Source organism: Coenobita brevimanus, chromosome 72 (assembly GCF_032717465.1).
Source record: "Coenobita brevimanus isolate Jiangsu-jjx chromosome 72, ASM3271746v2, whole genome shotgun sequence".
Lineage (NCBI taxonomy): Eukaryota > Metazoa > Arthropoda > Malacostraca > Decapoda > Coenobitidae > Coenobita > Coenobita brevimanus.
Genome location: NC_137025.1, coordinates 18,280,785 through 18,306,935, shown reverse-complemented (window position 1 = coordinate 18,306,935; position 26,151 = coordinate 18,280,785). Strand labels below are relative to the sequence as shown.

Genomic DNA, 26,151 nt, shown 5'->3' with positions numbered 1-26,151 from the left:
TCTTTACCTCCCCCTCCTCCCTTCTCTTCCCCCTGGCCTATTTTCCTCCTCCTCCCACACTATTTTATCTCCTCCCCTTCCTCCCTCCTCCCACGCCTTTCCCTTCATGTTTCCCCATTCTTCCCGCACTGCTCTCTCTCTCTCTCTAAGTATATATATATATATATATATATATATATAGATCATCATCATCCGGACCTCCTTTCCCACCCCAGGGCAGAGTGAGGAGTAACAATGTCAGACCGCTCAAACCTGCCCAGTCCAATGGGCCATGCTTCCATTCGCTCACCAATCAAGCCCCCGGAATCCTGGCTCTATTTGATACCCCCAAAACATTCATCACACTCTGTAGCTACACATAAACGTACCCGACAGAGTCAATCCGGACGCTGTCACGTTAAAAAGCGGTGCCAAATCCCTATCATGCACTTCTCACAACAGTCATATAGCCAGCTTGATCTCTTGTCAGACCCCTTGCCTCACCGACTTCCAAACCTCTCTTCCTCACACACACACACATCCACCATATCCCTCCATCTTCTTGGCCTACCTCGCCTCCTCCCTCCTTCAAATTCGCCCAGATATATCTTTTTCACCACTCTTTTGTTATCCATTCTCTCCACATGACCATTCCATCTCAAAACACACTCTTAGATTCTGGTGTCCATGGACTTCCTCACTCCACATCTTTCACGAATCACATTACTTCGTATCCTATCCACTCTCTGTACTCCACATACATTCCTCAGCAGTCCCATCTCCACTGCTCTCACTCTTGACTTTTCATTTTCATGCCACACCGTAGTCTCATATCCTTATGTTAAAGTTGGCACTAACGCTCCTTAATGTAAGCCTCGTGCAGCTGCAAAACTCAAGCCTCTGTTTCTTATCACGGCCTTCATTGCACCAGCTACTTTTCTTCCTTGTGTCACTCTACTTTCCACTTCTTTTGCACATTTTCCTCTCTTTTCCATCACTGTACCCAGATTTGAATTCTCACCAATGCCAGTCTCTCTCCATTCACTGTAACATCGCACTGAGTCACCTCTCTCTCTCTTTGTATATATACAGTGTATCTATCTATCTATCTATCTTATAATTTTTTTTCTACACATGCACAACTAGGTATAAATGCAATATGCATATCATCCCACACTATTTCTCCCTCCCACTCCTCCCACACTCTCTCCCCTCTCATCTCCGCAAACACTTATCTTTCTCATTTTCCTCCCACTTTTTTTTCCCCTTCCTCTGCCCCCTCTCCTCCCACATCATTTTTCTCCTTTTCTTCCTTTTATGCGTCTCTCCCTCTCCCCTATCGTTTTCCTTTCCCTTCTCCCTCCCAGTTTCCTCCCACGCTATTTTCCTATCCCACCTCGCTCTCCTCCCTCACTATTTCTCTCCCCCTCCCATCCCCCGCTAGGTCATTAGTCAGAGTGAAGGTCAGGGGTGGGTGGAGAGGTGACCCTTTAAGGCACCACTGGCAAAAGGTCAGGTCTATAAGGCATCGATACGCGGGTACAGGGGCTGGTGGGAGCTGGCCATATAGCCTTGGGGCATGCGAGTGTAGGAGGTGATAACAATAAAAGACAAAGGGGATAACTGCAATGAGTCAATTGGCCCGTGCTTCGTGTGTCCAGCAACAAATGTGACGCATACCTGTACAACACAAGAACATTGGTTAGGTCATGAGAAATACAAACGGCATACGAGGGAGACGCCACACACAGAAGCATACGGGACAGAAGTCATACACAGGGACATGGGAGTGGTCCTGCCAGGCATACAGTTAGCCTTCCTTGTATCCCAATGACGGGTTCCTTTATATCACAACTTTTTCACTTCACTGGTAATGTTATTTAGGAGAAACAGGCAAACCGGCTATAAAGGTACCGGTGGGACTTTGATCTGCATATTTCCTCTACAATACTGAGGAGTTCACTGGCAGAGCACGTCAGAAAGTGGACATAAAACGAAGACTTTCTGTACTGACGGGTTGAAAGACGGGCATACAGGATGGGGGGAGGGGGAGCCTATGGGGTGAGGGGGATAAGGAAACCATGAGGTGAAAGGGAGAAGCCTATGGGTTGAGGGGGAGAAGGAGCCTATGGGGTGAGGGGGAGAAGGAGCCTATGGGGTGAGGGGGAGAAGGAGTCTATGGGGTGAGGGGGAGAAGGAGCCTACGGGGTGAGAGGGAGGGGGAGCCTATGGGGTGAGGGGGAGGAGCTTCAATAGCGAGCAGTTGCACATAAGAGAGACAGAGACTGTGGGAAGGGACATCTACAGAACAGACAGAGGGAAGATGGTCAAGTACAGGTGGGGAGGGGATAAGCCGACAAAGTGGGCAGCATACACAAGCCTTCAGATCTGGGGGAAGGTATGAGAGAAGCAGACTGAGGAGGCAATCACTGACACGGCAGGATGAAAGTGTGACACAGAGATGGCCTGGGGAAATATAGAAGAGATCAAAGGGCAGACTGTTTGGGGATATGTAAGGCCATAGAGGTAGGTCAGTGAAAGGGTCACTGGGCGTACAAGGTCACAGGTCATACTAGGGGTCAAACAAGGGGGTCATTGTTTATACATACGTCATTCACGGGGTTCACTGGTCATACACACGTCACTCATGGGGTCAAACAGGCTATACAGAGGTCATCCGTGACGTCAGCGAGTCGAGGTTATAGGTCAAACTGGGTCGCAAGGAAAGGTCAAGGAGTTACATTTAGGTCAGGGTGTCTGGGTTGCATGGCGTGGGAGTCAAGAGTGGGAGGACAGCAGGGTGGAAATAGTGGCCTGAGTTAATAGGTTATGACATCCCGCTGAGCTGGCCAAGAAGGAAAATATATTAATTACCGGGACGTATTCTGTCACATACACTATACACTTATCATGACGGTTAGAAATAATATTAAATGATGATATAAAATAATAATAATCATAATAATAATAATAATAATAATAATAACAATAATAATAATAACAAAGTAATAATAATTATAATTATAATAATAATAGTAATAATAATATGATAATGATGAAGAAGGAAAGAAAAGAAGCAGAAGAAAAAGGAAAAAAAAAAGAGGAGGAGGAGGAGCCAGGAAATGGGTGCTGCAGAAATGTGCAAAGTGCTTCAAAGGCGATCTCCAGTATACAAGCTATTAAAATAACCGATTATTATTTTTTTTTTAATAAGCTATTTCTTCCCCTGTTCATCTTAAACAAACAATCAAACAATCAAAGGGGCTCTAGCAACATGCCTGGGAACTTTAAACCCTTTGCTTGTCGGTGTTAGTGTGTCATAATGCAGACTATCGTTAGGTTTTAAGGCCCTGTATGTGCGGATAAGAAAACATGTGAGACTTCGCTTGTATTATGCAGTCACAGAAGCACACCCAGGAAAACTACACACACACACACACACACACACACACACACACACACACACACACACACACACACAAAAGGAATATCTTATAAGGCCAGAGCATCCATGAGTTAATATCCCTGCATATACGAGAACGAGTCACAGTGGAACCTCATTTAGATTATGTAGTTCAGTCTTGCGTCCGATCCTGCCCAACACTCAGGCAGCATATACGATGCAAGGAAATGCTAAGTTAAATACGGGAATCCAAAATGGGGACAGAACATGGTCGGTTTTATATCCCTGTTCAAGAGGGTCACAGGTCCGTACTCTCTTCATCCCCTTCCCATCATCTTCCACTCCCCCCTCCTCCCCTCCCTTCCCATCCTCCTCCACGCCTCCCCCTCCTTCCTCCCTTGCCCTAACACCTCTTCCTCAACGATTCATTTTCCAAACTACTTATTAACATCCCTGGGTTTTCTTTTTTTCAATATCAACAAAAACTGCATGAATAGCACACAAGAACACAGTCAAGGAGCAGAATCAGACATCAAGCGGTTAGGAAGGGGTATTATTTTTTCTTCATAGTAAGCTTCCTGCCCGTACTAGCTTACCGCCCTGTGACACCCCCATTTAGATTATGCCGTCCAGTTTTGTGCTCGGTATTGTGAACGTAAAGGAAATAACTACGAAAATTATACAGAAAAGGATCTCTCTTATGAGGGAATATGTGAAGGCATGAATTAATATAGTCTCTCTCTCTCTCTCTCTCTCTCTCTCTCTCATGTGTGTGTGTGTGTGTGTGTGTGTGTGTGTGTGTGTGTGTGTGTGTGTGTGTGTGTGTGTGACAGAGAGAGAGAGAGAGATGGATGGGTGAACTGGGCGGCAGAGGAGAGAGATGGATTACTGAAGAAATAATGGAAGGAGGGAGAGTGGAGGGACGGAGGAAGAAAAGGGAGGACATAAGGAAGGAAAAGGACGGGAGGGTGTACGGGAGGAAGAAAGGAAGAGCGAATGGAGGGAGTGTTTATGAGAGGGGGGAAGGGAGGGAGGGACAGCATGGAGGGAAGGAAGAGAATGAAGATATGCAGGGAGGGAGAGAGGGAGGGAGAGTATGGAGGAAAGGAAGAGAATGATGATATGCAGGGAGGGAGGGAGGGAGAGTATGGAGGGAAGGGAGTACAAAGGAAGGCACAAACCCCCTGATCCTTTCGAGGCTATAGGGAGGCTATAACTACCGTAACTGTTCTAGAGTTACAGACAAGGATATCAAAGCACCAGGCAATGTACGGAGGGCAGGAAGGGAGGGAAACTAGAGAAAGAAGGAAGGGAGGGAGGGAGAGCAGAGGGAAGGAAGGGAGAGTAGAGAGGGAAGGAAAGGAGGGAGAGTAGAGAAGGAAGGAAGGGAGAGAGAAGGGAAGGAGAGAGAGTAGAGAAGGAAGGGAGGGAGAGAGAAGGGAAGGAGGGAGAGTAGAGAAGGAAGGGAGGGAGAGTTAAGAAGGAACGGATGGAGTAAAGAACGAAAGATGGGAGGGATAGTAGAGAAGGAAGGAAGGGAGAGCAGAGAAGGAAGGAAGGGTGAGCAGAGAAGGAAGGAAGGGTGAGCAGAGAAGGAAGGAAGGAAGGGAGGGAGGAAGAGTAAAGAAGGAAGGAAGGGAGAGCAGAGAAGGAAGGAAGGGAGAGCAGAGAAGGAAGGAAGGAGAAAGAGTAAAGAAGGAAGGAATGGAGGGAGAGTAAAGAACGAAAGAAGGGAGGGAGAGTTGAGATGGAAGGAAGGGAGAGAGAAGACAGAAGGAAGGAAGTGAGGAAGGGTAGAGAAGGAAGGAAGGGAGAGTAGAGAAGGAAGGCAGGGAGGGAGTAGCGATGAAAGGAAGGCAGGGAGTAGCGATGAAAGGAAGGCAGGGAGTAGCGATGAAAGGAAGGCAGGGAGTAGCGATGAAAGGAAGGCAGGGGGGGAGGAAGAGTAGAGAAGGAAGGAAGGAAGGGAGGGCAGATAGGGAAGGAAGGGAGGGAGAGCAGAGAGGGAAGGAAGGAAGGGAGAGCAGAGAGGGAAGGAAGGTAGGGAGAGTAGAGAAGGAAGGAAGGTAGCAAGAGTAGAGAGGGAAGGAAGGTAGCAAGAGTAGAGAGGGAAGGAAGGTAGCAAGAGTAGAGAAGGAAGGAAGGTAGCGAGAGTAGAGAGGGAAGGAAGGTAGGGAGAGTAGAGAAGGAAGGAAGGTAGGGAGAGTAGAGAAGGAAGGAGGGTAGAGAGATTAGAGAAGGAAGGAGGGTAGGGAGAGTAGAGAAGGAAGGAGGGTAGGGAGAGTAGAGAGGGAAGGAAGGTAGGGAGAGTAGAGAAGGAAAAGAAGGAAGGGGGATCAGAGAGGGAAGGAAGCGAGGGAGGGCAGAGAGGGAAAGTAGGGAGGGAGAGTAGAGAGGGAAGGAAGGGAGGGAGAATATGGAAGGAATGGCGGGAGGGAGGGAGAGGAAATGTATGGAAGCGAGTGACCCTAGAGGGTTCCATCTCCTTTCCTCTATTGGCATCAGGCCAGTCTCTCTCTCTCTCTCTCAGTTTTCACTTCTCTCCCTCCACCCCATCCTTCTCCCACCCTCCCATATTCCTCAATCCTCCGCCACTCCATCCCTCTCCCATTCTTCCCCCACTCCCCCCTTATTCCTTCCTTCCCTCCCTCCCCATCTTGCTCCACTCTCCCCTTCCTTCCCTCCCTCCCCATCTTGCTCCACTCTCCCCTTCCTTCCCTCCCTCCCCATCCTCTTCCACACTCCCCTCCTTTCCTCCCTCCCCATCCTCCTCCACGCCTCCCTTTCCTGCCTCCCTTTCCTCTCCACTATTTTCACTTTAATCTCCAGCTCCTCCGTTCCTTTTGACCCTCTCCACCAAATAAAGAAGGATAAATGGTCCCAGCCAGTCCCACATTACCCCTTCAAGGTGTACGGCCCACAGGCTTTCCTGACTTACCCACAACACAACTTCCATATATATCATGACTATCTGTATACATGTACGAGTATATATGTCAATCTTTGTGTATTTACCTACTGCTTGACGCCCCATCCTGTGAGGGAAGGCCGTGAAAAAAGGTCCTGAAGGTATTTTCGTTTCTACTTACCAACTACCCTTCCCAGCAAACACCATCCCACACTTTGTCCCTTCTTCCCAGTACACATCATCCCACACCTTGTCTTGGGCACTTCCAAACGATTGTATGCCTCAGAAAGAACCTCTGATAATTAAAGGGCTAACCAAGGCTCCTTTTGTCTCCAATTCGATGTGGCTTCCCTAAAATTAAAAAAGTCGTTCGCATATGACAAGAACAAATAGGAACTTAAAAAAAAGCGTCATGGGAGTGAAGAGGCTAATGGTAGGTGACTGGACTACACCAGCCAGTACAGAACCACCATAAGCTTCACAAACTAGGACGAATGAACGTGGAAAAATACTAAACACAACACTGTTTATGGTACACTGAAGTTGGCTATTATGGTAACTACTTTTCCCCCCAAACTGGTCAGCATCTTCTACAAATATGGAAAGACGAGACAACCTCTTTAACTTGGTTGGGTTGGCACTGGACACAACACACGACTGGCGCCCTTCATGTAAGCAATCGTTACTGGCGCTGCGCCGTATGAAACAACCAAAGACAGATTATAACACATTATCTACTTTGCTGAGACTTTAATATTGTGGGTAACGTCAGGCGACTTTATTGTGCCAAAGAGAACAAGATCGGTTACAAATTATCACACAACGATTTTTTTTTTTTTTTTTTTTTTTTTTTTTTTTTTTTGTCAGCTCACAGAAATTCAGTGGAACCACAGTTAACCCACTGTTCCAGCATTCTCAGATTCAACGAATCACTCTCTCTCTCTCTCTCAACAGACCTATTATAACAAAACCCCATGTTCTGGTCATTCTCAGATCCAGCGTATTCTATCGGACAACCATTTATAAACTTTCGTTCGCCAAATCACTAAGCACCATCTGTCTCCACTTACAGCACTGAATTACGAAACACGGAGCTTCGAGACGGAAAATACTCATTTTATATTTTCTTGCTAATGTGTCTTTTCCTTTCACAAGCAGGAGTCGAAGCAAGAATTCCTGATGAAAATTAAGTACAGAAATCATAACCTTTTCTTTTCCTAGCAATTCATAGATCTAACGAACTCTGAACTTCAGTACGATTTGAAAAGCCTTTTCAAATGTGAACGAAATCATCTGTAAAACCCTATCCTAAGGTACATAAAAATCTTCCGTAGGCAGCAATACTAATTATAATATCACGTCACTGGACTGATAGGGTTGAAGTTTTATGTTACGAACCGCCAACCCACCACCCGTCTCGAGTTAGGAAATGTGGAACTAGACTTTAACTGCATAATCTTTACAATTTACATATATATATTTTTTTTTACAAATAACTCGTTTCCACTGCTCTCACTCTTGACTCGTGTCCCTCCAACAAGGTCCAAGCTTCACTTCCATACGTTAGAGTTGGTATCACAATACTGTCATGCAGTAACTTTTTCACTTCCATGCTCACTTCCGTTTCTTATCACTGCTTTCAAGGAACCAGAAACCTTTCTACCTTCTTGTACCCTTTCAAGCACTTCACCCTCTAAACTTCCATCCTTACTCATCACACTACCCACCCAAGTATAATACTTAAAAGAACTCACATTTTCCATTTCCTCCTCATCCAACCTTACAGTACATTCACTGACTTTCATTTCTCTCGAAGACCATAACTTTACTCTTCCTTACATTCACCTTTAGACTGAGTTTCTTACACAATTCTCCCAAACTCATCCACCAAGCCTTGCAGCTCCCTTTCGTCTTCACTTAACACAGTATCATCTGCAAACAACAGTACGGAGAGTTTCCAAAAGGGCTGCTCCAATATCCACTGTCTTGCCTTGTATCTCTCTTATAATTCCATCCATACAGACTGAAGAACATGGAGACATAACACAACCTTGTTTCAATCCAACCTTCAGACATAAAAATTCACTCAGTTTACTATCCACACACACTGCAGCCTTAGTACTCTCATACATACTCTTCACAGCATTCAACCACTTGCCATTTACTCCATTTATTCTTAATACTTTCCATAATCCTTGTGTATCCACCCTATAATATGCTTTCTCCAAATCCATGAAGGCAGTATACAACTTCTTTCCAATGTCTAGAAACTTTTCCACTAAAGACCTAAGAATCTGATCTAAACAATCTAAAATGCGTTTCTCCATATTCATACAATAGCTAATGAACATAATTGTGGGACTACAGAAAGTTCATCGTGAAAGTCTACCATTAGCACGTTGCCTACAGTGCTGGTAAGCTAGGCTATTTTATAATCATCAGAAGAGGTTTTGTGACACCTCCTATCTTCGTGATATACGGTACTAATTTTGCATACTACACCTTAATACTGTATTCTCTTGTATCTAATTTGTACCATTTGTGCCACTCTAGCGATTTTATCCTCTTTTCCACCATTGTTTCAAACTTATCCCACGCTATACTGTACCTTTCATTTGCTGCCTCCAGCTCCTCCACGTATTCATCACTCACTCATTTGTTTCTCATTCCCTTATTTCAGTTTCCCGCCCTGAGTGTTATTCTTCCTCCCAATTAATCTTACTTCTCTCAGCTTAGCTTTCCATACCACAATCATATGATCAGACAGACCTCCCAATCATCCTCTCACCATCCTCGTATCCACGACATTGTCAAGCATCATTCTCTTCAGAAGGACAATCATTCAGGCTCATTTCAGCACTGTCTCCTTTCCAAGTACAGTATTTGTGTGCATCTCTATACTTAAACTGAGTCACAAAGGCATAAGTTCCTTTCCTGACATGGCCTTCAGATCAATAAACTAAAAGTTATCTATCGCCAGATGCCACAATCCCATGAACACATATGGGTTGGGTATATGATTAGCATCCAGCATTGTACATGGTTTCCTGGCTTACAGGAAACCATTAGGCTTGTCATTCAATGTAAAGCCACCTGAAAAGGAAAGAATAATAATAAAAAGTGAGAGGGATGATGGGAGATATACCGTACAAAGAGAGGAGGGCAGACACAGAAAAAGATTGATAAAGGTGAAGGATGCAGTAGGAAGCATTACATCAAGTGAGTGAGTTGTTGATAGATCGTCACCACCTACCACCAAAAAAGTTAATAACTGTTAATTTTCCCTTCTTTTCTTGAATATCTCTAAGTTCCGTTTGAAAATCAATAAATTATCGTATTATTTCAGGTGCAACTAATGCTTCAAGTGTCAGTGTCAACACCTGGTTGATTGTTGGTTGTGACAGCCCTAAACAACGTGCATTGCACTGCTGCAGTTTGCCAGCTGCCAAATACTGAAGGGTCAGGACAACTTTCATCTCCAGGGAGACAGCTATTACTTCAACGTGTGTGGTTGGTTACCTCATTTCTCACCAATTGTCACTAATACCGTATAATTTCTTCCTAGTCTATACAGTATCTTTTCCTTAACTCCCTGTCGTTGTCTTCACTGAGGAAGACTCTATGGTCAAGAATTCCTTGGTTGGCTGATGTGGGGGTCCACTCTTGATGTTCATACCGTCGCTGACTCGCCTACTGTGAATGCTTCCCTACTTCTTGAAAGGGCCCTGGACAGTGGGAAGACTTGTCACACCAATGTGATGCATTCACATTATTTGAAACACTTTACAAGCTTGAAAAAAAAAAAATCTTACATTAGTTCACAAACTAGCATACTGTCCACTGGCTTGCAAATTCACAAGGTAGACCTAATGATAAATACAGACCCAAACTGGCCTTTTTCCAACTAACACCCTCCTTCCTCATATATCTATCCATCTCATCCTCTGTCTCGTCCTTGATTTTGTCCTTGATCCCTTCACTACAAGTGTGTGTTTTCCTTTTACTCAGCCATCACCAGACAATTTTATTTTTCAGAATCCCAAAGCAAAAGGGTTAATGGATGCTATATCTAACTACAGTAACATTAAAAGTTCCCAAACTGAAGAAAATCATCTGGAAAGCAAGAACTGAACAAGATTTCAATACTGTATATGGAAGGGGTAAATAAAGTTGCAAGAATAAAAAGCAACTGCTGCTGCCGAAGACATTAGCTGAACTATATTACAGGGCAATTTATTGGTCAGGCTGTTACGCTTCATGCCACTCAACTTGCCTGTAGAGTCAAACCTTCCTCAGGTCACCTTTAACTGGCTGAAGTAACTTTCTTCCTACCGATGATATGGTTAAGTCACAATATTTGTATACCATATTCATTCACAAATTTCAAATGAACTTCCATGAGTTTTGGATCGTTAGTAAGAGAGTGCTGCTCTGACGACAAATTGGCTGGCGAGGAAAACAGTACTGTCCACACACTGTTACCACTTTCCATTACACCTTCGTATTCTTTTGCGTGCTATTTAGATCTACTTGATGATGATTTCCATTGCATCAGTAATATACACAAGAATATTCAAGATCAAGAGGCAAAAATGCAACTGGTAGGGAAGAGGTGTCATGAAGTTCCCGGAGCCAGAGACTATGGTCTAGAGAAGTTACTGGAGGACATGCACTAAGGACCTAACAGCACCCACTACCACAATACCTAGACAAAACCATCATCCTCCCCAGGGGCGTACCTAGAGATTTTGGGGCCCGGGGGCTAGGTTCTTTGCGGGGCCCCCCTCCTGGAGGGGGTCCCGCAAAGAACCTAGCTCCCCTAATTCTCAAAACTTATCTAATATCTCAGCCGGGATTGTCGGGATGATAAATATATATAATTTTTAATATTAATAAAAAAAAAAAATCATAGTTTTTTAAGGCTTTTGGGCGCCCCCCCCCTCAATTGGGGGCCCGGGGTGCAGTTTCAAACAGCCCCCCCATCACACCCCCCTCAGGTACACCACTGCTTCTCCCCTGGACTATTTATGATCAAAGCTGAATCCCTCAATCCAAAGGTATTACTTACTTTCTTAAAATATTGTACTTCCTTACATGATTATTAAATCTGGAGACAGATTCACCTGGACGGGTTAAATAAAGCCCTAACTAACCACTTCACCACTAAAGATCATTCTTACTTTAAATAAAATCATCTAGTGGTTGCCTTATTTATCATATTGAAGAGGTTAGTCTAGTCAATCACCACTATCACATGAACCAATACCTCTGTTTGCAAGGGTTTGTTTTGAATCATACTAAAACTTATTTTATCCACAGAAAATTATGAAATCAAATAACACTGTGCAGCAAAGGAATGTAAACTACTGAATATCCTGTTATACCTATGATACAAGCTCCATAACCATCTTAATCAAAATTTCTACGTCATATGGTACAAAAACTAAATTTTAAACATGTTTTTATTAACATCACTCAAAATTTGTACAAAAATTTACTACAATTTATACATAACCAGTGTTCACACAAAATATATTTAAAGGATTTACCAATGAACTAGAGGTGGTATGTGGTGGCAACCATCATCCATTCATGTGACGTAATGCTGCCTACGTCTTCCTCATTCTATCTCTGTGTCTGCCCTCCTCTCCCATTCTATCTCTGTGTCTGCCCTCCTCTCCCATTCTATCTCTGTGTCTGCCCTCCTCTCCCATTCTATCTCTGTGTCTGCCCTCCTCTCCCATTCTATCTCTGTGTCTGCCCTCCTCTCCCATTCTATCTCTGTGTCTGCCCTCCTCTCTCATTCTATCTCTGTCTGCCCTCCACTCTCATTCTATCTCTGTGTCTGCCCTCCTCTCTCATTCTATCTCTGTGTCTGCCCTCCTCTCCCATTCTATCTCTGTGTCTGCCCTCCTCTCATTCTCTCTGTGTCTGCCCTCCACTCTCATTCTATCTGTGTCTGCCCTCCACTCTCATTCTATCTGTGTCTGCCCTCCACTCTCATTCTATCTGTGTCTGCCCTCCACTCTCATTCTATCTGTGTCTGCCCTTCACTCTCATTCTGTGTCTGCCCTCCTCTCTCATTCTATCTGTCTGCCCTCCTCTCCCATTCTATCTCTGTCTGCCCTCCTCTCCCATTCTATCTCTGTCTGTCCTCCTCTCTCATTCTATCTCTGTGTCTGCCCTCCCCTCTCATTCTATCTCTGTGTCTGCCCTCCTCTCTCATTCTATCTCTGTGTCTGCCCCCCTCTCTCATTCTATCTCTGTGTCTGCCCTCTTCTCTCATTCTATCTCTGTGTCTGCCCTCCTCTCTCATTCTATCTCTGTGTCTGCCCTCCTCTCTCATTCTATCTCTGTGTCTGCCCTACTCTCTTCTTTCTATCTTTCCTTCCTGTCACTTTTAATTACTCTTCTTTCTACTTAAGGTCACTCCACACTGAGTGGCCAACCAAATGGTTTCCTGAAACCCAGGAAACCATTTACAACACTGGGTGCAACCATATAATCAAATACAGGGTGAAGTGGAGCCTCCTATGGTGCCCCTGTTAACTGGGTGGAGATGAAAATGTGGCATTCTTCTGGGAACCAAACCCCCATGCTATTCCCTGCACTTTGCTATGGTGAGGTGGTCAGCTGCAAGTGAACGACTTACTGCATGGGATGGCACTGCAAGGGTGGTTGCTTGCCTGCAGCTGATGGGTCTGCTCGGCCATACAGACTGGGGTTGATCAACAACAACAACCAATGAACTACAAACATCCTTGAACCTCTCCCCCCCCCCCATTATGTGAATGGAGACTGGTGGGCTGCATAAGGGCAACTTCAGTCAGCAGCCTACTGAGTTCATGCCCAGATGAGCCAGAGACCACAGCCACAACAACAACAACAACTAATAAAGTAAGATAGTGAAGCACAATATCTTATCTAGTTCATCCTTAGTTCCTTCAATCTGATGACATACTAATTAAGTCTGTTCTTTGCTTCTTCTACCTGACACTATTCAACTCAGGAATGATCTTTTGGACTGACGGGCTTAAAGGCTGTATCTACATTCTGCTGCATAAAAGGTCTCAAGCTGGATAAAACTGCCAGATGATGGCAAAAATAAAAGTTAGGTACTCAGGCTGAAGATTTTAAAAGAACATATAGAAAATAATTACTAGGACAAGGGAGCTCTGACTCTGCCACAAAGATCACACACAGCCAATATTGATCATTTACATACTTGTGCATGTCCCAAACAATTATCACTACAAACTGACTGAAAACATTAAAAAATATAGCAAAAAGCCTCATACTGCACACAGAACTGAACATTAAATTTAAAGATACAAATTAAGTGAGGTTGCAGGTGACTGATAAGATTCTAATACTACAATACCTCTGAATAATAAGAGCCCTATTGAAATGCTAACGTTTAATCCCTTCAATGTGATGACATTTTTCATTTCATATATACTACCCCCAACAATTCAGGTTTAGAGGTACAGTATAAGATGGCTTTCCTAAGCAGTATAAAATCATCTGGTGACAGCAAGAACAAGATGAAAATGGTGACATCGTACTGAAAGGGTTAATCCCCCCACACACATACACAGCCTATTTACCCAGTGCACCAGAGGCAGATGCCTGAGACAGGGAAGGTCAGAGTTGGCAGGGATGACTAATGCACACTTCCTCTTGCCCTTTACTGCCTCGCTGGGTCACCGTCAAACATATAAAAAATAAATTCAGTTCACTATTATGTATCGACCATGGATGATGCAATGTTTTCTCCTGTGTGGAAGTTCTGTGCTGAATTAATTACACATAACTGGGTCTATTAACAAAGGTTTTATAAAATCACTGTTTCTGGCATATGCTTTGCTTTTTTTTTTTTTTTTAATTAGAACAGACACCTGTTTATTAAATAATGCAAATTTCCTGTTCTTGTTTGTTCACACTGCAGTTCTCTCTTCTTCCTTTATATCTGGTGCTGATCAATCGACAAGCTATGATAACTATGAGTGGGTTTCAAGTACAACTCCTGGAGGAATGCCATTTCAGTTTAAGTTATCCTCATTGTTCAGCTCAGGTGATTCAGACCTACTTTATGCTTGACTTCTTGCCAAACAGGGGCAGCTCGCTCTCGGGCTCTCTCTGCCCCACGCTCCATCAGGGTGGTAAGGTGTTCAGGGTCTGCCAGAAGGGCTTCCAATCGCTGTCTGATGGGGTTCAACAGCTCAATGACTGCCTCAGCCACCACCATTTTGTACTGTGCAGTTTCTAGGCCTGAACTATCTTCCGTAATCTGTTGGAGGGAGAGACCAGTCACCTCACTATGTATGTCCATTAGATTGGATACACCAGGTCTGTTGTCTGGATCAGAGTAAACTGCCGAGGTAGAGTCAGTGACTGCTTTCTTGAACTTTTCCCTAATTACATCTGGAGTATCTGTTAGATCTATTCTGCTTCGTGGATCTGCCTCAGATTTTGACATCTTTTTGTCTGGACGGCGGAGGCTTCGAACTCTGGCAGCAGCAGTTTTGGGCATGAGGGACTTGGGACGGAAAAAAGTTTTACCATACCGATTGTTGAACACTCGAGCCAAGTGAGAAGCAAGCTCAATGTGTGGTTGCTGGTCTTCCCCAACAGGCACATGAGTGGCCTTGTACAGAAGGATGTCCGCAGCCTGCAGCACTGGGTACACATACAGTCCCAGTGGCACCTCATGCAGTGCCTCACTTTTCTCCTTGAACTGAGGAAAATGAGAGAGGCGTGCCAAGGAGGACAAGCAGGTAAGGACCCAATGCAACTGGGCATGTTCATTCACCCGGGACTGCTGGAATATCACTGCTCGGTCAGGGTCCACACCACAAGCCAAGAGTGAGGCAGCAGTTGCCTTGGTGGATTCAGGCAGAACAGTGTGATCATACTGCATGGTCATGGCATGCATGTCCACCACACAGAAGATCAACTCATCATTGCCCTTCTGCAGCTCCACCCACTGTCGTACTGCTCCCAGATAGTTACCCAAGTGCACCACACCTGTTGGCTGTATCCCAGAGAATATAGTGCGGGGGTGGCTAGAGGCATTAGGTGGGTTGAGTGACTGATCACACCCATGCCAGGTGTAGTTATGTATTCCTCGCTTCCCCAGCAACCACCACACACTGGCTCTGGCATGTACCTCCCCAGCCCCATATAGCCTGGGTTTGAGTTGTATGTGGGTCCTGACGAGATTCATTAAAGTTCTGACACTGGTTCTCGTTTGGCCACACCACAATGCTTGGCCTGCCCCCATACTTCCAAATATAAACATGACCCTCTCTTGTCTTACTTTCTTCTGCAGTCCCTTCCTTCCTCCAGATCCTCTTGCTGCCTCCCACTGCTCCTGCTGGAGACATGATGCAGCCACTTAGCATGGGTTCCTCCTCATCACAGGTTAGTAGTCAGTTTAGCAGAACAGTACAGGTATTAGTTGCAGCAGTAGTACACACACAAATAAAAATGACACCATGCTTCCTTTCAAGGAATCCCCGCACTGGGGTTGGCCATGGTACGACTGATGTTTTCTATGAACTGGAAGCTAAAAGAAGCGCAAAAACTACCTAAGGACTTCCCAACAGTTACTGGAAGCCATTGGGAAAAAAAGAAATTTGAGATGTGTAATAGATCTGTCAAAGTGCGAGTCTTAGCACTGACTTGCGGCTGAATGTTTCCTGTCTAAGAGTGATAATTGTAAGGCTAGTTACCAAACTTCTAGCCACACTTCACTCTCATGGCAGTACCTCCCAGGGTCAATGGTAACATTCATCTACTACTTACAGCAGCAGGGTGACACAGTAAATTACCATATATTGTGTGTCAATGGATGTTAGTGCTGTGTCTCTAAGTGTTAAGTAAAAGTTAAGGCATTTACACTGTCCACTCATCTACATCAAGCCAAGTGGCAATCATTACATCTTTCGTGTAGAAGACTCTTAACATATGGGACAAATCAACATTTTTCTAATGCCTTTAGACGAGAAATATACTGTACATTACTATACTCTCTCTCTTTTTTTTTTTTAATATAGCTGCCTAATTCTCTCTCTCTCTCTCTCTCTCTCTCAATGTACGGTAAAAGCCCTTCAATCCGACCACCAATAATTCAAAATACTCCGAATTTTTCAAGGCACATTTTATTTTAATTTTCTGGGCTTTTTTTCAAATTTTTCTGGGCTTTATCAAAGGATTTATCTAGTTTGGACTCTCTTGGATTTGGCTGTATCTGCCTGCAAATATTCAGCTACACTTCCATGCATTTCCGGTGTCTAAAACAATAACCAATATCAACTGTTTATTAATGATCATGCATATATTCCTAATATTTTCAAAGGTCCCTCTCAATAGTCTGAAAAAAACAACAGTCCGAAAGACCCTCGGTCCCCTGCCATTCGGATTACAGGGCTTTCACTATCTACCGAGATATGCAGGGTAATCTTCTTCTATGTACAATTTATCGCAAGTGTTCCAATCTACTTCACCCACACCACACACACTGCTGTAACAGCAATATCCTTTGGCCCTTACAATTATGGGACTAATAAACACAGTACAGGTATCAGTTGTGCTAATTAATGCTGTACCTGCTTATATAGTTTTTCATCTACTACTGTGTAATTACAGTGTAATTACAGTATGGCTTATGTACTTCTAATATATCATGAAGAAATTTCATTCTGCAGTACTGGTTATATGATGCCAGCCACTGAATCTGTTATACATACTGTACTGTATTATGGACATGTGTTAATAATCAGATAGTCCTGCTGAACAGCCAGTTAAGTGTAGAAAAAAAAAATCTATATTTCTCTTTTACAATCCCCCTTTACTCCCCCCCCTCTCTCTCTCTCTCTCCTGCATACTGGCCAAGCCAACACCATATATATGAGATCTGCTCCATCACATCCTTGCCCCCAATTTGCAGTCTTTTGCCTCAGACCATCACCACTCCCCAAGCACTACATCACTACTGGCATATGTCTTTTAGGTCACTCTACTGCCTCTACTTCAACAAAACCCCATAAAGTTTTTCGTTTTTGAAGGCTCCAACATGATAGCATGTGTCGGCCTTGGTCACCTAATGGCAGCTCTTCATGCTGCACGATCTATTGCAGCCTCCCTGTTCAGTCCCTTAACCCTGAGGTCACACTTAATGACCTCGTCCCATGTCTTTCTTGGCCTACCCCTCATAACCCCACCCCTAATAATAACACCTCTCACCTTCTGCACCCAATTATCATCCCTCATCCTCTCCACATGCCCAAACCATCTCAATCTACCTCTCCTCATCACAACACCAATACACTCCAGTCCCATCCTTCCTCTCATCTCTTCCATCGTAAACCCAGCCCCCCCAGACCTTGCACGCAGGGATGCACTGAACATCCACCTAACCATTGTCATTTCTGTACGTCTGAGCCTGCAAATATCCTCCTCCTTTACTACCCAGGTCTCACTACCATACAGCATTACACTCCTAACACATGCATACAAAGACTCCTTAGCATGTAGGAAGAGTCCTCTCAATGTCAAGAAAGGCAACAGTTCTACGAACTTCTTCCAACCACTTCTCACCCTAGCCACAGAGCTAGCTCCAGCCCCACCTCCAGCACACAACATGTCTCCCAAATAACAAAACTCTTCCACAGAAGCAAGAGACTCACCAGCAAGTTCAATCCTTTCCCGCCTGACAATCTCCACCTGCTCTCCCTGACAAGCCATACACATAAAATCAGCATTATCTCACAGTCTACCTCTGATACCACTACATCTCTTGTGCACCCATTTATCACAAACACTGCACAAAATGGAATTACTTCCCACGCCCTTGTGGCAAATTGCACATGGCCACTCTTCCTCGTCTTTGACAGTACTGCCACCAACCCTAAATATCATCACTTTTGTTTTATCTGCATTTACCTTTAAGCCCTTGTGACCCATACCATCTCTCCATTTCTTAAATCTTTCCTCCGCCTCCCTCTTGTTCCCTGCAATCAACACTAAATCATCAGCATACAACATCTCCCACGGGAGTCCGTTTCTGATGTCACGTGAGAGGGCTTCAAGAACCATGATAAACAACAAAGGACTCAAAACTGACCCCTGACGCACAACAACATTCACGGAAAACTCATCACTCAAATCTCCATTCACTCTTACCTGGGTGTGAGCACCCACATTTATAGCCATAACCACCCTAACCAGCCACTCCTCCAAGCCAAGCTTTCTCATTGCCCACTTCACAACCTCTTGAGGGACTCTCTCCAAGGCCATTTCCAAATCAACAAAAACAAAATACAGATCCCTTTTCTTCCCAATATATTTTTCCTGAAGCTGTTGAACAATGCATATGGCATCAGAGGTCCCCCTGCCTGGCATAAACCCAAACTGCATCTCATCAATATTCACTCTTTCTTTAATCATACCTTCTAGATCTCTCTCCATTACCTTCATTATCTGATCTAAAAGCTTAATCCCTCTAAAATTTCCTCTTTCCAGGGTATCACCCTTCCCTTTATACACATTTACAATTATACTCTTCAACCAATCATCTGGGACAACACACTCATATACAGGTCTCCCTCGCTTTACGATCGGTATGCGTTCCTAGAAATGCAATCGTATACCGAAATATCGTACAGCGAACTTAAGGTTTAATGGTAAAAGTAGAGATGTGTTCCTGGACTCATATATAAGAAACCCAACACCATACAAGTGATCTAGATCGAATATGCAATAATAACGATGCTTTGTGCTGCAGTGCATCTGAATCGCATATGAATGCACATTTGCAGATATAAAGACATGAAATAGCATAAACAACAACACAAAATATGGTACAGTATGAAGAACAGGAAAAATAGTAATATCCTGGGCACTGACGAACACAGACACACGGAGTTTGTAAGCTGAACGAGCGTGTGGGTGAGACTGGGCAGTGATGCGGTTTTGGGACAATTCGCCGTCAAGTCAATTCACCGTCACAAAAATAACAAGATAATTCACCGTCATAAGGAAGACAGCTATGGATGACGCTAGAATAAAATTAAAAGGCGACTACATTGACGAAGAAAGAAGTTAATTATTGACTAAAGGTGCAACTAATAAAAATATCCAAAGCCTACACTACTGAACATAGACTTAGATGGATCCCCCTGAAATATAGTTATTAAAGTACTGATTAATTAATAATAAGTATATTTATAGAATGACTGGGAATTGTCCATGTTTTGAGGGCGAATTGCTTGATACGAATTGACTTGATGGCGAATTGTCTCAGAACCAGCAATGCTTGGTCAGCGGAAGCACAGGAAACTGCGTGCACGGGATGGGTATGCCACACACCTCTCAGGTGATCTGCCTGTGAGCAGGGGATTTCTCCATATCACCTATCGTAAATGCGGGGAATCTCAATTGTCAAACGAACGATTGTAATTGCGAAATATTGTAAAATGAAACATCTTACAAGGGAGACTTGTACAATCATATTTATCAGGTCAGTGACTAACCTAGATAGATAGATAGACTAACCTCACCCCTATATCACCTGAGGCCTTCAACATTTCAGCAGTCAACCCGGACACACCTGCTGACTTCCCCAACTGCATCCTGCCTATTGCCTCACTCACAGTAGCAGTGTCAATCAAAGGCCAAGGGCCAAACACTGGATCTGCTGGCTCCAAACCTTCCCTGTCCCAGTCAAACTCCTCATTCAACAACCAGCTATAATGCTCTCTCCATGCATCTTTTATATCCCCACTGTTCACTACCCTTCCTACATCATTCTTCACACACTGCTCACCTATAATATCCCGATTATCCCTCTTCATCTGATTTGCCACCTTAACCCCTTAACCGCGGGGCGTCACTTTCGTGACGCTTGGGAGCAAGGGATCATACCGCGGGGCGTCGCTTTTATGATTCTGTGTTACTTTGAATTCACCCGGGCTTCCAAGTGGGGGCTTGTATCATCTATCAGTACTGCCAATGTCCAACACTAGTCAGCACTCCTAATCTCATCTGTACTCCCATCCATTGTTGACAATTTAGCCATTTCTCCCCGTTCTTGACTCCCCTCCCTACCCCCCCTCCATTACCCTATCCTCTCGCCTGCCCAGCCGTGCTACGCTAGGTAAATCTTCCCTGGAATTTTTCACTGATTTCATTCATTGAAATAAGCCCTATGCCCTATTCTTATACAAAATAATATATACAAGAAAGAAATAAGGTAAGTGAGAGTGCCATACACCTGGAATTGGCTAATTATCACCTGACAACACCTCACGTGCACTCGTTCGCTAATTTTCGCTGTTTATTTCCCCTTGAAATATGCCGTATAATCTATTTTCGTAATAAATATACATATAAGGAGGGAAGGGAGAAGCCTAAGTGATATTTACATTCACCTGGAACTACCTAATTTATAATGTATTATCTAGATTTCCTGCCAATCATTTCACTGCTATATATAGCTGTTTCAAGAGGCTAACATTGGTAGTAATGAATTTCCCTAGGTAGGCCACCACCCCGGCCCACCCTTATCAGTTCACTCTCATCTTCTAACGTGGAGGTATGTCAGTTCGCTCTTGCTGGCTTCAGGGACTTTTCACCCCCATGCAAAGGGCCCTGTGACCTTTAGCCCCTACTAAACCTCGTGTGGAAAGAGGTAAAGGGCTGACAATTGATAAAAGAGTGACTACGATCTTTCTATTGAGTAAAACAGTGCAAGTGGAATTGTAAATAATGTGTAATGTGTAAACAGCAAGTGAAAGTCATGAATGTAAATATACGTGAACAGTGGAAAATAGTTTTATAAGTTACTTCAAGTGACAGTGCATATCATAGTGTACATAAAATAGAAATGTAAATAAGGTAAATAAAATAGAGAACGTAAACAGAAATGTAAATGAGTAGTATTATAAGAATACGAGTATATACCCTAGGAGCAATGAAAGTGAAAGTTTCACTCTAGCATGTCTGAATACTATGAGTTATGAGAGTGAAGATGAAAGTGACATTCACTCTCAATGCTAGTATACAGGACGAGAAAGTGAATGCTACGTATTTTACTGAAAGAAATTGAATCCCTACAATGACAATAAACTAATACTACTGAAGGAAACTTATGGATAAAGACTGTAGATATATATATATATATGTTATATAGTAACAGAAATATAAAGTGTGAGGGGTTTTATGAATAATAAATGACAGAGTACCAACAGCGAACTAGCGCAAGTGCGACGGTCAGACGCGCTCGTAATTTTCATTGCTTTCACAGTGGGTTTTTTTTTGGAGTATGGATCCCAAACTACTTGAAAATCATAGAGTAGTATTTATAGTGTTAATATCTGGCTGTGGTAATCATATTACGGGTTGTAGGGAAGTGTAAAGTGGAGACTTCGTTACCCAAATTCAGTGGTCTCCACAAGTCCTATGGTAACCGACGAAGGCTCAACAAACATTCCAGGAGAAAGCTGAAGATATGTGCCATAAGCATATGTAAATTTAATATTCTAGGACTAATAACTGATTTTTGGCAAATATTTTTTGAGAGTCTGTCAGAGCCCGAATAACCCCGCGGCACACGCAAAACATTGGTAAACATGCCCGTGGTGTAGGGGTTAAATATCATATTTTTCCTTTTCCCATGGTTTAGGTTATCAAGGAAAAGTCTCTGTGACAGACTTTCCCCTGTATACCTCTCTTCTAGCCCTACGCTTGGCAGCCAAGTATTCCTCCTTGTTACCACCCTTCTTCCATTCCCGGAAAAGCCATCTTTTCTCCTTAACTGCAGCTTCTACACCCTCATCCCACCACCAAGTTATTTTATGTCTTGGTGGACCTCTTGTCCAACCACATATTACATCAGTAACTCTCAAGAGACTGTTCTTGAAGGCTCTGTACTGTTCATTAATGCCTCCATCTACGGCTCCCTGTTCAGTCACCATTCTCCTCATCTCACTATAGAAGGCATCCCTTACTACTGTACTTGGTTTTCCAGCTCCTAGGTCCATAAGTCTTCTTTTTCATCACTCGTTCTTTAAGCACCATATCACAAATCAATAGTCTGTGCTGCTGCACACACTCCTCACTTCCTATAACTTTAACATCCCTTACTAACCTCCTATCAGTCCTCCTAACCAGAAAATAATCTATCTGACTGCTATTTTCCCCAGGCTCATATGTGTTGCACACAATCATGTCCGTTGCCTCCCCAAACTCAAGTATCCTTTCCCCTTCTACATTCCTTAAATCAAATGAGATCTATTTGTGGGGAGGAAAGGAGTAAAACACTATACGTGAATAATACCGATAATAATAATATGAAAATAATAATAAAAATAATGATAATGATAATAATGACAATAATAATAATAACAATAATAATATTATTATTATAATAATTTTGAGTAAGATTTCTACCCTCGTCTTTCCTGAGACAGACTATAGTTGTAGTAGTAAAGTAAAGGTCTGTATGGCTGAGCAGACCCATCAGCCACAGGCAAGCAGTTGCTTCTGCAGGACCACCATGAACCAGTGTTCCCTAGTAGTGCCTTGCCACAGCAAGGTGCAGTGAAGAGTGTGGAGGTTTTGTTCTTTAATGGACATTGCTTTTATCTCTCTCCATCCAATGTACAGGGGCACCGTCACCATGTTATTTGCTTAAATGGTTACCACCCATTGTTGTGAAATAGGCAGGACTGCATGATTGGGTGATGGTTGCCACTGCTTACCACAGGATGCCAGTAATATAAAGGTTTCCACCATCAACAGGCATCTTTATAAAGTATCCCTGGCTGATATGGAAGACTACTGTATTTCATTTTCCATATGTTTAATCCATAAGGTTTTATCAAGAGGCTGCAACGGATGTACAGTAAGACTTCTTATGCTGCTCCCCCCTCCCCCCCTTTTTTTTTTCCATAGTAACTATTGGAAAGATTGCCAGCTAATGTTCTGTAGCTCAAAACGTAGCTGATGTAGCCTTGTCACCCAGATACAGTACCACTGATAGGGAATTAGTCAATACTTCAGAACTCTAACACCAGTGTATATAATATGGATTTACAGTCAAGTACTCACCCCATCCCACTCCTCTGAATTTAAAAATTGCTGTGTTTTTTTCCTGTATATTTTTTTATGTATTAGTAGACTTGGTCTTGTTTATGATGAAACGTAACTTGGACTATGATGTTCTTCATGACTAATTTTCCTCAAATCTTTCAGGTATAGAATGTGACTAAGAAGCCAAAGACCATTATCGTGTCCCAGTTCCATCAGTGAATGTGGTAAAGTGAAAAGCATTGCAAGAAGGAATAAAGAAGCAAGAAACATGTTTTTTCATTAGTCTCAAGTATACCACGTTGAGTACACCGCTTCCCGTCCGATCAGCGAAGTTAAGCAACACTGGGTCTGGTTAGTACTTGGATGGGTGACCGCCTGGGAACACCAGATGCTGTTGGCATCCCTACGTGCCAAGTGGGGTTGGTGGAGGATTAGTGCCCCTCCCTGTAAAAAACAATTAACTCTAAGCCCTTGGCCACCCCGTTTGGGATACATGGCGTCTGGCAATGAATGAATGAAATGAATTATTATTATCATGGTAGGTGGTGGCAATCACCATCCACTCACTTGATGCAGTGTTGCTTTGGGTGTCTGCTCTTTCCTCTCTTCCTCGTGTCTTTCTTTCCTTCATTCTTTTCTCTTCCTTCTGCCTACAGGTGATTTTACACTGTCTCTTCTGTCTTTCTTTCCTTCTTTCTTTCCTCTTCCTTCTGCCTATGGGTGACTCTACACTGAGTGACAAGTCAAATGGTTTCCTGTACACCAGGAAACTATTTACTATGCTGGGTGGTAACCATATAACCAAACCATGGAGCCTGGTGGTTTAGTGGGTAATTAACCCGTACCATACCAGGCATGTTTGCAATTTTATACCCACCCAATCCCACACCAAAAACGGAAAAAAAATTTATTGCATAAAACAATCCAAAAGGACATATAAATCAAGGAAAAGCAAAAAAAAGTACTCCTTATAGGAGAAATAAGTGCAGGATGGCCGTCCATCGTGTTTCTAGCCCAGTTTCCCAAGCCGTGAGCTACGTTTTCCCACCCGGCTGGGCAGGATGAGAGAGAATGGAGGAATCCCCATTCTCAATATCCTTCTCCACTGGCTTATATTCCTCCCCAGAAGAGTCATGAACTCTGCAAAGAAGTCCCAATTTTTTAGAAGCATTTTTAGCAAGGGATTTAACACAAGCTGTCCAGCTTAGGTTGGTGTATAGTGTGACATCCTAATATCAATTGCAGTGGACATGGGAATAGTGATATCATTTAGTATTATGTGGGAGTCTGAGGGATTCTTTCAGTTGGAGAAATTAATGTAATTAGTTTTCTGAGCATGAAATGAGACCAGATTTGTTTGTCTCAACTGCTTAACTTTTGAAAGGTTCTGGTTCTGAGAAATTGCTGTGTTTACTTGGGAATTTATAATATCAGATTGTGTAAAGGAGGTAGTGGTAGGTTGTGGTGACCATCATCCACTCACTTCATGTAGTGCTGCCTGCTTCTTCCTTAGCCTTTATCATGCTATTTCTGTGCCTGCCCTCCTCTCTTCCTATTTCTCCCATCTTTTCTGTCACTTCTTATTACTTTTCTTTCCTTTACAGGTGGCTTTACAGCGAGTGACAAGGTAAGTGGTTTCCTGTAAGCCAAGAAACCATTTACAAAGCTGGGTGGTAACCATATAACCAGACCATACGTGCTCCCTACGTGTCAGCAAGTGGGTTGGTGGAGGTTTAGCGCCCCTCCTTGTAAAACATAAACTCAAAGTCAAATGGCCACCCCTTACGGGATTATGGCGTCTGGCAATAGACAGATAGATAGTAAAGGAGGTACGAACTGTGAAAGAACTATGAAGTGTTAGGTCATCAGCATAAGAGTGTATTGGATTGTGAGTGACTGGAGGTCATTCATACGAATGAGAAAGAGGGTTGGGGCTAAAACTGATCCCTGAGGTATGCCAGCATTTATGGAATGAAATTGGGAATAAATTCCATTTATTATAACCCATATTTTTCTATTATGAAAAATTCCAGACTCTGGCGCTTCGTCTTATCCTCCATCCACCTCGCCTGCCCTCCTCTAACTGCTAGTTTTGTCAATATTCTGTCCAGTAGGTAGGGTATGGCATCAAACATTACTACCAAAAACCTTTGATTGGTAATGTTGTGCACTGGATCATACATGTGCAATACACGTACTTTACACGCACGCACCAGATGGACAGTAGGAATGATTGAGATGACTCTAGCCGGTGTGAAGATATCATACGTCACCATACAGAAAAGTGGACACACACACACACACACACACACACACACACACACATTCGCCTCCTTGACATGTCATACATAACAGGTTTTAGCAGCTGGAAATCCAGTCTTGGTGTACGGTATCCTGACACATATTACCCCAAAAGCTTTTGGTTCAGGTCAAGCTGTGTTCCATGCTTTGGATTCTAGTCAACTCCTCTTGTATGTTTAACTAGCCATATGTTCTTGGCTTACTGTACTGCATGTACATAACCAACATATGATTATTGGTGTACTGTATGACATCGCAAATGAACAATCAAATGTTACTTTCTAGCTAACCACATAATAGCGGTCATATCTTTGCATGCTGTACATGGTTCACAACATCCAGAACATCTAAAAGGTAATCCTGATACAGTATTACTACTGTACTGTGCTTGATGTTTCAGTGTAACTAGCACGTCATTCTGTTTGGTGTTTAGCACTGGCCTGACAACTCTGTTGCACTAGATATC

General features: G+C 43.3%; 2 protein-coding genes and 1 pseudogene across 5 annotated transcripts in view; 1 reads left to right on the top strand and 2 right to left on the bottom strand.

Annotated features, from left to right (window-relative positions):
• LOC145407186 (synaptosomal-associated protein 25-like) overlaps nt 1–26,151 on the bottom strand; it is a 143,599-nt gene that overhangs the window by 99,955 nt on the left and 17,493 nt on the right. The gene's annotated exons all lie outside the window — the stretch shown is intronic.
• TrpRS-m (Tryptophanyl-tRNA synthetase, mitochondrial) lies at nt 14,356–15,573 on the bottom strand. The gene has a single exon (XM_080278085.1). The coding sequence runs from the start codon at nt 15,571–15,573 to the stop codon at nt 14,356–14,358; it is 1,218 nt and encodes a 405-aa protein (XP_080134211.1).
• Nucleotides 23,666–23,785, top strand: LOC145407293 (5S ribosomal RNA; annotated as a pseudogene).